This window comes from Anguilla anguilla, chromosome 4 (genome assembly GCF_013347855.1).
Source record: "Anguilla anguilla isolate fAngAng1 chromosome 4, fAngAng1.pri, whole genome shotgun sequence".
Taxonomy (NCBI): Eukaryota; Metazoa; Chordata; class Actinopteri; order Anguilliformes; family Anguillidae; genus Anguilla; species Anguilla anguilla.
This window is the reverse complement of record NC_049204.1, coordinates 3,400,752-3,415,626: the sequence shown is the minus strand read 5'-3', so window position 1 is coordinate 3,415,626 and position 14,875 is coordinate 3,400,752. Positions and strand designations below refer to the sequence as shown.

The 14,875-nt window shown below is 42.5% G+C and overlaps 1 protein-coding gene across 2 annotated transcripts in view; it reads right to left on the bottom strand.

The window, feature by feature from the left end:
* The window catches only part of kdm4b (lysine (K)-specific demethylase 4B), a 77,336-nt gene extending 63,127 nt beyond the window's left edge, over window positions 1-14,209 (bottom strand). For both annotated transcript variants that reach the window (XM_035415558.1, XM_035415559.1), the window contains exons 1-3: window positions 14,083-14,209; window positions 614-771; window positions 1-169 (exon numbers count right to left, since the gene is read on the bottom strand). The exon at window positions 1-169 is cut by the window's left edge and continues 7 nt beyond it. In XM_035415558.1, the coding sequence (XP_035271449.1) occupies window positions 1-169; window positions 614-754 (310 nt within the window). In that variant the 5' untranslated portion in view covers window positions 755-771; window positions 14,083-14,209. The remainder of the gene's footprint in view (window positions 170-613; window positions 772-14,082) is intronic.
* Between the last annotated feature and the right edge of the window lie 666 nt (window positions 14,210-14,875).

The following is a 14,875-nucleotide window of genomic DNA, read 5'->3' as shown; positions in this document are numbered from 1 at the left end:
TGTTGGCCAGCTTGCGGTACTCCCCCACGGTCATCTGCTTCTTCTGGATGTTGTACTGGGTGAAGAGGCCGGACTGGCCCGTCACCACCTGCATGATGGGCGCCGGGATCACCATCTCCTCGATGGTGTCGTACGATTGCCGCGGTTTCCACTCCTTCGGCGGGATCACCTGGCACAGAGAGGTGGGGGGGGGGGGGGGGGGTCAGGGGAGGGCATGTTGTAGGACATTGTACACAAGTAAATCTGTCAGTGAGACCGTCAGGGAATTAGTGAGTCAGTCAATTTATCAATCAGTGAGTAAGTCCAGCAGTAAGTCAGGGAGTCAGTGAGTCAGTTGGTGAGTGAGTGAGCGAGTGAGTGAATCAGTTGGAAAATCAGTCAGTGAGGCAGTTGGTGAATCAGTCAGTGAGTCAGTTGGTGAATGAGTCAGTTGGTGAATCAGTCAGTGAGTCAGTTGGTGAATGAGTCAGTGAGGCAGTTGGTGAATGAGTCAGTGAGGCAGTTGGTGAATCAGTCAGTGAGTCAGTTGGTGAATAAGTCAGTGAGTCAGTTGGTGAGTCGGTCAGTCACTGAATCAGTGATTCGGTCAGAGTCAGTGCACCCTTGCTCGTACCTTTGCCAGCCCGGCCCTATGGGCGCCCTGCGCCTCGATGTACGTGATGTACTTGGCGAAGTCCTGGAACTCCTCCATGGTGGGCCGGAAGGTCATGATCTTGCAGCCCGGGTTCTGGGCCATCGGGCTTTCCACAGACATGGCGGCAGGGGGGGTCGCTGGAGAGGGCGGAGAGAGGAGAGAGCTGGAGCATCGAGCAGCACAAACCAGGGAGCAGCTGGAGCATCGAGCAGCACAAACCAGAGAGCAGCACAAACCACAGAGAGAGCTGGAGCATCGAGCAGCACAAACCAGAGAGCAGCTCAAACCAGAGAGCGCTGGAGCATCGAGCAGCACAAACCAGAGAGCAGCACAAACCAGAGAGCAGCTCAAACCAGAGGGCAGCTCAAACCATAGAGCAGCACAAACCACCGAGAGCTGGAGCATCGAGCAGCACAAACCAGAGAGCAGCACAAACTGGGGGGGCGCTGGAGCATCGAGCAGCACAAACCAGAGAGCAGCACAAACCAGAGAGCAGCTCAAACCAGAGAGCAGCTCAAACCAGAGAGCAGCTCAAACCAGAGAGCAGCACAAACCACCGAGAGCTGGAGCATCGAGCAGCACAAACCAGAGAGCAGCTCAAACCAGAGAGCAGCTCAAACCAGAGAGCAGCACAAACCACCGAGAGCTGGAGCATCGAGCAGCACAAACCAGAGAGCAGCTCAAACCATAGAGCAGCACAAACCACCGAGAGCTGGAGCATCGAGCAGCACAAACCAGAGAGCAGCACAAACCAGAGAGAGCTGGGGCATTGGGCAGCGCAACCATAGAACAGTACAAACCAGAGAGAGCTGGAGCATCGAGCAGCACAAACCAGAGAGCAGCTCAAACCAGCCAATCAGGACCCGTTCAAAGGTCCCGCGCCATTAAAATGCAGCATTTTAAAACAAAGCTCTCTACAAAGCTCTCTTACTGCCTTCTAGAGGAGGATCTGGTATGCACGTTTAAAGTGAAAGTAACATGGCCAGTAAACCAATTAGGGCCACATGATGTAACAAATCGCGATTTTTAAAAGTGTAATAAGAACAACCACCGTCATGGGGCGTACAGGCGATCTTTTGTTTTTTTTCTTACAACATACCTGACGCAGTAATAAAACGGCAAATGCAGGAGGCCACGTGAAATGCCTCGGGGGGGAGAAAAAAACAGCTGATATCTATAGGGTGCTGATGAGACAGCCAATCAGCAATCAGCAAGGCCATGCAGATTCCATGTGACTGGAAAAAACAAACCACATGATCGCGTAGACGCGCTAAGACCATGCTGCTGATTGGCAGTCTGATCAACAACAACAAAAAAAAAATGCTAATCAATATATCTGTGCAGCCCCGAAACAAGACCGTTTAGCCGGCTGTCAATCAAACGCCAACTCAAAGCGCCCGTAAAGAACAGGCAAGCTTCCGCATGCCAAACGTTCCGCTCTCGCTATTGTAAACGACATAGCCTACTTCACATCAAATAGAATTTTTATCGTTTTATCGTTTGATCTATGTGGTTGGTATAAATCTTTATTTGGTGACTTCATTCATGTTCCAAATGCAAAAAAAAAAACAAACAAAAAAAGAAGAAGAAAAAAAGTGACTGCCCAGGGTCTTTAAGAGAATTAGAAAAAGTGTACACAAACCACAAACAGCACAACTACCATAATGCACTCACAGAAATGGCCATTATAGGTTATGGTAAATGGAGGTAACTTTTGTAAAATATAACGGAATTTGTACAAATACAATTTCATAGTGGCAATAATTTGTGCATTTTTGTCCATATATTTCCAAATGTCGCAATATAGCAGGCTATTTGAGTCAGCTGAGCTCATGGTCATTTACCTGAAGTCTAAAGCGTACCTGGCAATGCACTAAACCTGGGTCTGTGCACATGGCAAGCTGTTCCACAAGAGGATCGGGGGGGGGGGGGGAAGACACGAACACTCGCTCAACGCTCCAAAAAAACAAATAATATTATGAAGCTCCAGTTCCACGAATAAGCAATTATCTGTGTGGAATGAGAAATTTAAAATGCTTCTGGATATCAATGCAGAATTTACCTGCACCTAATTTAGACCCGTGCGCTCACTGCTCTGCTGACAGAACACAAAAAAAATGAAAAACGTTCTGCCATTCATTTTGTTCGGGCCGAGGTTGTGATTGACAGTTGTATGCGGACGGCCCTGGGCGAGTTTGAGACCGGAGGTCGAGACTACCCCCTCGATTCGCCCCGTTCACATTCGGCCGTCCTGAAAGGACCTTCCGAGGTAAATAGCTTCTGCAGACTCTCCTTCTCTCTTAGTCTTACATCCTCAGAGACTGAAGAATAAAACCAAAGGGCTTCTAGAACGCTTCCTTTCAACCTCTGACCTCAAACACAGGCACCCTTTAACAAGGGAAGAAAGACAAGGTTCGCCTTTTAAAAACACAGCTGTGAAACAAAAAATAAATAGTTTGTCAACGTCCAAAATTTTACCCCACTGAAAAAACGGCAGTGGATATTTTTGGCAGGGATAATGTTGTTTTCGTGTTGTTGTGGGGAACTGTAAGTGCAAGTATGCGGGAGTTCAGGAACAGCCGAAGCCAAGTCAACACGTGACTCCGAATGGACGCACCTGCCTACAGGTATCCCCGCGTTCAAAACACCTGGAGGGCCAATGTACAGGTGTGCCGCTTGAATACAGGACTGTTGCTTGGAAACAAGTGAAGGCTTCAATCTTATTGCTGCAGCACTGTTTTTAAATTGTAAATAACTAATTAAGCGTCCAGATTTAACCTGTTATTTCAAGCTTGTTTCAGGACAACCAGTAAATAAAAGAACAGATAAACACTTCTGTGTTTCAGTTTCACTTCTGTTCAAGCAAAGCCTGTTTTTCCCCCAGCACGAAACCCGGTGTTAGAAAGAAATAAATAAATAAACTCGGCACTCTAAGTGGATAATCTAGTATTTCAGGCAAATCCTCTGAAATGATTGTGCTGATATGATACCAGGTGCCAAAGTCAAACGGAACTGCTTCTCCTAAGTTTTTCATCACAGTGTTAGCCTATTTTGTTCTCAGGTCGTTCTTAAAGACGGAGAATGTTGCAAATGTTGGAAGGGTTTAGCCTAATATTTAGGTTAGAATACACGATCGAGACCGTTTTTATGTTATAAAGTGATATTCTAGCTACGTTTTCTTTCTTTTTTTTTTTTTTTACAGCAGGTTGTTGTTATAAATGAAAATTGTCAGTCATTGAAACGTTTCGTCACTAAGGGTTAATAAGATTCCTTTCCCCTTGCACCCCCTAGTGGACATAACAGGCATAACAAGAAGTCCCTAAAAGTACTCCATACAATTCATGGCAGTGGAGTACTTCTGCACATTTTACAGTACATATTTGAGCTCTTTATTTATGAAACACAATATACAAATTAATTTTTTTGGTCTAAACTCTAATAACCTGATCAACTGTTGCATTGTTGTAAATTTTGTCATTCCAGCAGTAGTCTACACATTATGCGGGCCAATCACATTTTTATGTAGAACAGGAAGCCTGACATAACAAAAGTGAATTTGACCTTCACAGCTGGAAAGAAAAAAAAAAAATGTTGCCTGACTACCTGTATGTTCACAGGTATTTAAGTCACATTGCATTAATACCGTCTGCAGCAATAGATTTACAGCAAGCCTAAAAGAAAATTTACTATCAGCCAAAAACGAACAGCTTTTGGAGAAAATGAATACTCTTCTGGTTTTCATATTTTGCTTCCTCAGAGGTGGGAATACTGATAGTTTCGAATAGGAACAGATATTTCTCATCTACAGAACCTACTCCACACTGACAACACAAAAACAACAGAAAATAATTAATCAGACTACAGAAAAACTAAGGGAGAGGACTTGTTTGAGAATTCAAACTCTTCATTACGACCACATTAAATCGGTTAGCTTGCAACGCTAAAGTCAAACAGCTGGTCGAATGGCCCGTCTCTGTGCTGTCGTGGTGGTTCGCGTGATTTCAGACGAAATACCCCAGGTACCTGTAAGGTGCTCTTGGTCAGGTAGGGAATTTCAATCGAACTGAAGACCATGAAGCTTTCAAACCAACTGAAGGCCAGGTCATATCCATACTGCATATCGCCCATATTGTGTTGCCATGATGTAGGCTAACCGTAGCCAAGAAATATAACCAACATGCTCATGGCGCGAGTGGTGTATTTGCCTCCTATAGCCATCTGAACCCTGAATGCATTTCGAAAGAAAATGTTTCCACAATTTATACATGTCCTACACTTCGCCCACCAGTAAACTGCACGATCAACAAGGTACAGACTTTAAAGATCTGAACTCCAGAAGAGTCGAAAAAAAAGTTTTTTGGGGTCTGCTGATTGGCTAATCCTGCTAAGACACTGTTCCATTGTGAAGGGAGGGGGTGACAGCTAATTAGCTAATTAGCCAGCTAGTGCTCTTGAACTACAGAAACTATAAATGTGAAACACGGGTCACTCGTCACATTTGCAAGCAGGAGCCCAGCTATTTTTTTTAAAGAAGATCAAAAATCCTGCGATTTCAATTTTTTTTTTCCCAAGCGACTTTGGGGAAAACCGAGCCAAAAGGCACGCATTACCAGCGTGCTGGGCAACTCTGATGAGGACGGGCCTCATTACCCGACATTCCGTTCGGCCCATTCCAAAGCCCCAGCAGGAGGGGGTGAGATTCAGACGGAGGGGATGACCATGTTTCGACGCTCACTAGCGACCCCCCCTGGTCAACCAGGTAGCCACGGTGTCTTCCTATGACTCATATCTAACACAACCCTAAACGTACGAGCGGCGACCTGACAAGAAGCAGAGGCTTGACGTCACGTGTTTTTGGGGGAGCGCCCGTCGGGACTGTGCCCTCGACTGAACTGACCGAGGGGACAGCAACGGGACGTCCCCGGTGAGGCACATGACTGGGAATTTCAAAATTTATAGGGGCGACATAGCTCAGGAGGTAAGACCGATTGTCTGGCAGTCGGAGGGTTGCCGGTTCAAACCCCGCCCTGGGCATGTCGAAGTGTCCTTGAGCAAGACACCTAACCCCTAACCCCTAACTGCTCTGGCAAATGAGAGGCATCAATTGTAAAGCGCTTTGGATAAAAGCGCTATATAAATGCAGTCCATTTACCATTCAAAATAGGAGAAAAGAGCGGAGAAAAAGCATTTATAACAAAAATTGTAATAATTTAAAAAAACACGACTGTACACCACTGCCCTTCTCACCAGCGTCTCTGCTACAGAAAAGGATTAGGCTAGATTAATTTACTCGCGTGCAATTAATATTAATCTTTCAAGCTGCCTTTGAGCTCCACCACGGAATGAATACACGGCAAACGCTGTTCATAAAGCACGCTGACCTCTTCACACTCGACTTCAGTCTACTGAATTTAACCACAGGGCCAAGTCACATACCGACGCGAAGCTACGTGTCATTCATAAAACCACAGATATGTTTGATGTATAGGATTGAGCAACTGAAGCCATGCCACTGGCTTGCCACTGTGAAACTGCAGAAGTTGCACAAACTCCTCACATTCAGGCAGCCATTTTTATTTCAGAACCCAACTGTTCTCAGTTGATCCCAGCTGCACTTCCTGTGCCTAAAACAAGTAAGCATGAATGGCATTTTAAAACAGAGCACTTGCCTAACGTACACGAATGGAACATGAGTGTAGAAAGGATTTGGGACGTATAAGCACTGCTTAAAAGCACCTACAGGCAGACATCCACAAGTTCCAAGCCAATGAGAACGCTCGGTCAGAGAATCGGCAGGTTATTTGTTTCTGGTTAACCTTGTTCGAAGTCTCCAGCACAGGTATACCAAAGCAGAACTCTGTCTGGTTGGTTCGTTTTCCCATCACATCCTAGTTTCGATATCGTTCGGGTAACAACTTAGGGAACCTCGCTCACAAAAAAAGGTTCACTTCTGAGGTTCACCACTGATGTATCTTTTGTGTTAGCGGTAGCATTCGTGCTAAAACTCCAACAGAAACAGTGTCGTTAGTGAACTCTATTCCAGGGCTGGGTGAGTTAAGCAGATGAGTGAATATTCTCAAAATCTCAAAAATAAAAAAAAAATTCACACACAGGTTAGAAAATAAAAAAATATATATATTCCTTGAATTCTTCACCAAAATAAAATAAAGCACCTTTGTTGCTCATGCACACGGTAAAAATCGTGCTTGAGGGCAGAAGCTGTGGGCCGCTTCGATCGTTCTGAAAAGGTCCAGGGTTCTGCAACCATGGCAACAAATCAATCCCCTCGACAGGTTTGAATTCGGCATCCCCCCCCCCCCCCGTGCGCCGCCGCTCGCCGGAGAGAGACACGGCGATGAAGTCGCTGAGGCACGCGGTACCGAGCGCGAATTTGCAATGCAAAACCCGGACACTGCCGTTTAAGGGCACGAACCAGCCAACACGGCAAAGGACACGGAGGCGCGGAAGATAAGAGGATCCGCCAGGGGAACCGCCAGCCGAACCCGACCCGGCCGGTTCAGAGAAAACCCGCCGCGCTTTGACGAAACAGCCGTCGAGTTTTAGTCAAGGCGAGGGCTTTCCCGAAGTCGCAGTTTGCACTCGATGCATTACATTACATTACATTACAGGCATTTGGCAGACGCTCTTATCCAGAGCGACGTACAACAAAGCGTATAACCATAACCAGGAACAGGTATGACGAAACCCCTAGAGAGAAGTACCGGTCCAAGTGCAGGGAACAACCGCATAGTTCAACTTGGACCCTGAAGGTTAAACTGATTAACACTAACACAACGAGAACGGCAACAACGCAATCTATGGAAAAAATACAAGCAGTAGTTAAGACGCTTCAGTTTTTTTCTTTTTTTTTTTAAAAAACCTCCAGTTATTTCAGGCCGAGTACCAGATGTAGAGCTGTTGCTTTGTGCCCCAGTTCAGAAGGATCTGCTTTGACTGCAGAACGCTCTAAATGACTTTCCCCCCACTGTTTCTGTGTTCGGTTTTCACACCCTGATGTGAATGAAACTATGAAAGCATATAAAATCTAAAGTCATTTTATGACCCCCCCCTCCCCCCGCCCCTTTTTTTTAACTGTTGTGCCCGGTTTGGGTTAAATTGACCCGTTTAAACTTTTATTAAAAGATGAATGACACTTTTGAGAGATGCATTTCATAATCAGTGACTAAATTGGAGTAAATATGGTTCTTATTTGGAGTTTCTATTCATAGTTCATCATCTGTATTTGTTTAATGTCTTTTTTTGCCCAAAAATCTTCTTTGAATATCAGATAAAGGTGAAAGATAATTGAGAATGTCAGTTCAAAACAATAAACATCAATCATCTACTGCATGAAAACTTTTTTATTTATAAGTTATGCCCCACATGCCTTCATTATAGTGTATTTATATAAATCATATCTTTAATCACAAAAAAGAATGAATGCGATCCAGCAGAGGTAGGCTAAATGGCAATCATTAAACATAGGCTACAGTATGTATAACATATAGAGGAAATACTGTTTGGAATTGAGCTAAAGATAATAATATAGGCTATATCAACTATTTCTGCATATATTTATTTCTGTATACCTGTAAAACTATATAATAAGCAAACAGAAACAAGGGTTAATCAGCCTCTAGCAATGAACCTATCCAGTATTTATAAGGCTGCGCAGGCATTCAGTATAAAAGCATCCCGGGAAATACTATAATTACTTTTGCCGGATTCTTCCGGAGCTGACGTCAAGCCATGTTTGTAGTTAAATTAAACGAGTATGGTCAGTTCATCTATTTTTTATTAGAACAAACTACCTCAGGATACGAGAGTAAATGTACATGAACAAAAAAAAAAAGACACTGGAAACAACCGGTCCAAACGTCTCAAACTTAAATGCGCAGAAATTTTTTTACATCAGGGCTCGACAGTGCTTCCATTTTAGGAGCATTTGGTCCAGAAAATTGATGTGCGCTAACTGGAAAAAAATAATTGCAGAGCACATCTACTAACTGGGATGCATTAGTGTGCTCCAAAATTTTTCAACTTCAAAGCACATGTGGGAAAAATGAGTAGAGCCCTGGTTATGTACCTGTAAATGTATTAAAATGTTTAGTACTGATTGTTTATTTATCCTGAGGTTATATAGCTCAATGAGGTGCGCATTACTGTACAGTCTATTGTCGTTCACTAGGAAATCCTCTATAGAAGCTGCTTTCGGTTTGACAGTATAGACCGCCCACCTCCTCTTCCGTGACACTATTCTTTGAACTTACTGCAGAAAGTTGAACTTTTTTTGTGCATATGTAGGCTATCGTGTGAAACCAGTATAAGTCAGACTATGTCAGAAGCTTTACAAAAGTACACTAGCCAGCTACCTAGCTATGTATTATTGTTCATATTTACATGCATTTGTGATTTTCACTGTTCGGGCACTGATGTTTTTATGAACTTCCCACAGTTGACATGGATGATGAGATGTACGTTGTCCAACTCAAGTGCAGCTATCACACAAGGCATGGAACAATAATGTTGCAAATAACACAAAACTATCTAGATATAGCTACCAAATTGTACACAGTGCCTCTTGGTCTTTGTGTTTTTACTGTGTTCTTTTTAGGGTTTTGCTATTTCTGATTGTACAGCACTTTGGTCAGCTGTTGTTGTTTTTAAAGTGCTTTGTAAATAAATTCGGATTGGATTGGATTAACCAAAATAGTCGGTAATTTACAAAATCTTTTTTTGATATATTTTGTCATTTCTATTTTATGGGGTATTTTATGTGGGGAAATACCAAAACAAAATGTACATATACATAAGGGTTTTAAAGTAATTAAATAAATAAAACAAAATATCAAACAATTCCTCAATAAATGACCAGCGATGGAGTTCTTAATCACACTGAAAATGAATAATGAACTCTAACTTAATCCACTGAGGAAAAAAGTGTTTTAACTAACATACAAATTTAGGTTTTTTTAAATTATAGGCTACATGAGCTAATAAGCATATGTTCCTAGAAAAATAAATAAGACATAATACAAAAAATGTTTGCATTTTAGTCCACATGTAAAACATTAAACATAATTTTGATTGGAGGAAAGGAATTTTATTTCCCCCAATTCACCAGTGGTACCTCCCCTTCAGCAGTCTTAAAATTCAGAAACTAGGACTTGGGCGAAGCACACCAGCAATACCAGAGTCATCAATCAGGGTTTACTATGGTGCCAAACTACACACAGACGCACTTCTACAGCAGAATACCGTATTTAAATCACTCACAGTAAGAAATACCGTATTTAAATCACTCATAGTAAAATAAAACGCACAACATTATTTATTCAGCAACTACTTTCCACAATATATTACCCAAGATATGCATCCATCCGTCCATCTATTAGCCTATCTATACCCGCTTATTCCTGGTCAGGGTCGGGGGAGGTGCTGGACCCTATCCCAGCATGCATTGGGCGAGAGACAGGAATACACCTTTGAGAGTTCGCAAGTCCATCACAGGGTACACATACCATTCACACACACACACACACACACACACATACACACACACACACTCATGCCTTAGGGCAATTTGAACTCTCCAATTCATTACCCAAGATACACATTATATAAATAACACAAAGACTAGTAATGCAGCATATGCTATGTCCTCCACAGCCAAGAAAATTCCCATCCTTCAGAGCTTGACTGACGGCAAACAATTCCCTTTTCTTTCAACAGTCCTACACAATAGACTCTGCAAGTTGCAAACAAAGTTAACGTCACTGCAAGTTAAGCATGCGAAGACATCATAGATACCCTCAAAGGGCCAGACAGAAACATCTGCGATCAAAGTATCACATTTCAGCAGACACACCCCCAGCCTCCCGGACGTTCTCCAAGTCTCCCGGACTTAAGCCCAACCTCCCACGTTCTCTCAAATGGCATGCAACATAACCGTGGATAATAAAATAGGGATAGAAATGATTGGTCTCCATTTTTTTTTTGCATTAAAAACCATTACATTACAGGCATTTAGAAGACGCTCTTATCCAGAGCGACATAGCTCAGGAGGTAAGACCGATTGTCTGGCAGTCGGAGGGTTGCCGGTTCAAACCCCGCCCTGGGCGTGTCGAAGTGTCCTTGAGCAAGACACCTAACCCCTAACCCCTAACTGCTCTGGCGAATGAGAGGCATCAATTGTAAAGCGCTTTGGATAAAAGCGCTATATAAATGCAGTCCATTTACCATTTTACCATTTACCAGAGCGACTTCCACAACTTTTACATAGCATTTTACATTGTACCCATTTATACAGCTAGATATATACTGAAGAAATTCAGCTTAAGTACCTTGCTCAAGGGTACAACGGCAGTGTCCTACCCAGGAATCGAACCTGCGACCTTTCGGTTACAAGCCTTACCCACTGTGCTACACTGCGGCCATAAAACCAGAGAGGAGCTCCACCAATCAGGGAGCATGTGGGTAAGAAGGACCATAAGCTCCTCCCCCCCCCTTGTGGTGATTGGTGGATATTTTCTGGCGGCACTTACAAAATCAACTTAACTCTAAAGAGAGTATAGCCAGAAGATATCCACCAATGACTCCACCAACCTGCCTACTTGCAATTTCTTCCATTAAACAAAGAAGTTAACTAGACATGCTGGAGCTCCATTTTACCACTGAGCTAGCGCAAGTGATGATGATGATGATGATGATGATGAAGTCGAGTCAGAAACGCAAACAATACCGTTGGCAGCGTGTTGTGAGAGTGTAAGATTACGGACATTTAAATAAGTACTTCGCTACGACTCATAACGACCTGGATCGATTTTTCCACTTTGAATCGATTTCATCAATCCTGTTCAAAGTATCTTTGCTCCATTTTATTTTCATGGGCGAAACAAATATTGCCACTGCCAATTTTTTTTTTTAATTTACTGCCGGTAAATTTTTGGGGTCACTGAATATGTACCTTCATTTCAGCCTGATAGAGAACTGACTGAATTAAATAAGATCAATTTCCTTTTTCCTTCACACCAGGCTAGCTTTTTAAGCATTCTGAGAAGGATTTGCACACCATGTTAGCTAAATATTATTTTGCATGGATCTTTTCATTAGTGACATAATGACCATTTGTCTCATATTGAAAATCGCATAAACAAACCAGGTTCTGACAAAACAAACCCTCCTTCTTTTGAAGCAAAGATAAAACTGCATTAACCTTCTTCTAGCATGTGCATGCTTTGATAGCTTTACAAGGTTTTGATACAATTTCTTCAGGCAATTTATGCTTTTGGCCAAGATTACAACAGCACTTTGCACATACTACTTAATATTTCCACCTCAAAATACATCTGCGATATCCATTGCAAGTTGAATTGATTATTAATTAAAGTATCAATTGAACAAGGAACCAGCAAGAGTGGTACTGACGAAACTTTAAAAAATCTCTGCAGACTTTATCATAGCAGTCCTACCAACCCCATAATTTAATTGTTTCTTCACTATCCCAAAAGCAAACTGTCTCACCGAAAGAAGTTTCACTGAAATCCATTCACCCAGTCCACACTAATCTCACTCGTCAGGCCCATAAATACAATCTCTGGGGTTGAGATCATGTTCACACACAATCTCCAATTAACCAACAACAGCAGAGGTCCCTATATAACCAATTTGTAGCCAAATGAACCCAAACAACTTGCAGCGATATATCTTATGCATGCTACCGTAGACACATTTTCGACATTTCTTTCGCAAAGGAGCTACTTAGAAAAGAACTGGCAAACAGTATTACATTCATACAGGTATTCAACTGAGAGTCTGAATTCGAAATACAGAAAGATAAGCCCGTTTTGACAAAGGTGCCTTAAGGTAACGACGTGTCGTTATTTTTTTTAATTTATTTGTTTTATTTGGGGGGGGGGTGGCAATAACTCTGAAAATTGGACTAATGAAAGGTAACTGAACGTCACGGGTGAAGCTCTGCTGAAGTAAATCGCTCGTATACAGTTGCCTCCTGCTCTTGCGCACTGTGTATCAGTTGTGGATTTAGTTCACTTACAACGAAGTTACATTTTCACAATTAAAATCCGCAAAAATAAGCAAGTGCAACGCTGATGTCGTAAAAAGACAGTAATATTGTACGTCTCCTGATAAACTGTAAAGTTTTGCATGTTGCACGAAGCACCCGCAGTCGTGATTTGCTTGCCATGGCTTTTCTATGGTTTCACAATGTACATCTTATATTTTAAAAATGAAAGTACATGAGACACACGCATCCTAAGTTTCATTTGGAAGATCGGAGTAATTATTTTGCAATTAATTTTGTTTCACACCAGACAACTGGGGGATGTCCTCAACATCCTGATTTTCAAAAAAAAAAAAAAATTTACAATCCGAGATGGCTTTTAAATTCACGTTGCAAATCGTTCATTCATATTATCCCACTCTAGAGTCTAATCAACTTGATGCTCTTTATCAATATCAACAAATAAAGGCTTTATATGCACATCCGATTCAGAAATTAGTTTATCAGTTCGACAGTTTATGGAGGTCGGCAAGGGGTCCATCCTTTGTTGTGCTGATACATATTAGTAACGTAAAGTTTCAATAGCTCCGCTCGTTTTATAGTTAAAGGAATAGCATCGCCATTTTTCATTATGCAAAACGATATATAGCTAGACTACAACTAATGTTATAAAAAATGTTGACTTTCTCGCTGATCGCCTAGCTTTATGTCCACTTACCCAACTTAGCCAGCTCGCCGCGTATTTAGATCATCTAGCCAACATTAACAGTTGTAAACTTAAGTTATATCTCATTATGGCTGCTATCAAGCTCTCGTGACTACTAAACGTTGCGATATTAACATTAGGTAGCTAGCTGACGAAACTCGGCTAACCAGCCAACTAGCAGCTGATGCAGCGTAAGTCACGTAGCACTCGCCGGATAGGAAACACTGGCTAACTTAGTTCGCTAGCTAGGTACGCTAGCAAACACCAACAACTCGATGTAAAACACTGGATGGCTGAACACACCGTGGCGTGATCAATTAATGTCAGGCTGAAAAACTCGCTAACCTACTCGGCGGCTTTCTCTTTCCTGTTTCGCTCGTCTTGAAGATAGCTAGTTAGCACTTGGCTACCCGCTAGCTAGCTTGTTGCTAACGTTAGTTATGAAGTCAGGACAGACAATGCATTGCATTTTAGGGCAACAGATCATGCAATCACGCTGTTCAAACGTCAACGATGCATTTCGCATTTTCGGGCTTACAATTAGCAACCCTATAATGTTACTCCACCACTCCTAGATGCCCTCCGACCCCCCATTCCTTCCATAAAAAGTCAACAAAAACAGCACGACGAAGGCAACCACAGCTGTTTGGAATAGCTTCGAATACAGCAAGCAATATGCACCATCACGCGCAATAACGGTAAATGAAAAACGCTTTTTACCTCCTGCTCCCGAGTTCCGTTCTTTATCGAAAATTTTCGTATTAGATTTGTCTCCTTTCAAAATCCACACGATCGATTATCTTGTGAACACTGCACAGAAAACCTCGACGGCACGCCTACTCCCGCATACTGTTCAGCGATTGGTTAGAAATTCACCCTCATAGGCGAATGCAGGCCAAATTCTGGAAAACCGATTGTCTAGTCTCGCTGACAGAAAGGCTGCTGCACCAATGGTCTTAGCGAGCATATGCGATAAACTTATCACGGGAAAGACGTCCGTGGAACACAGGTTAAGCTTCCGGCTTCAAGGGGGTTAATTATATGGAAACGTTGCAAACTTCCAAGATGCCATGGAGTCTCTAACCGTATTTATAATTCCGGCCATTGGAAACTAGCAAGATTGTATCAAGACACAGCCCACTCCATAATGACCTAGCAGACTATAGTTCATATGACGAAACATACTCTCTAAAGACAATGGACACGAGATCTCAAATATTTACCAAGCACCCTATCAGAAGTATCACACCGATATCACAATTATGTTACACCTTAATACACAATAGACTAAATCTGACAAATTTCATTTTTAACTACTGAATCAGCTCAAAGCCCATTCACATACTGTTTGAAGCAGCACCTTCAATGATACAAACAGCCAAGTCACCCAAGTTTCATTGGTCTGCCCTATCCCATTCTGCCATAACTCGTATAGAACCTCTCCCTCTAATTTTTTAACCCACCTCAAATATAAATACTGTGGCAATGCATTCCCTTCGTTTGCGTTTTCCCA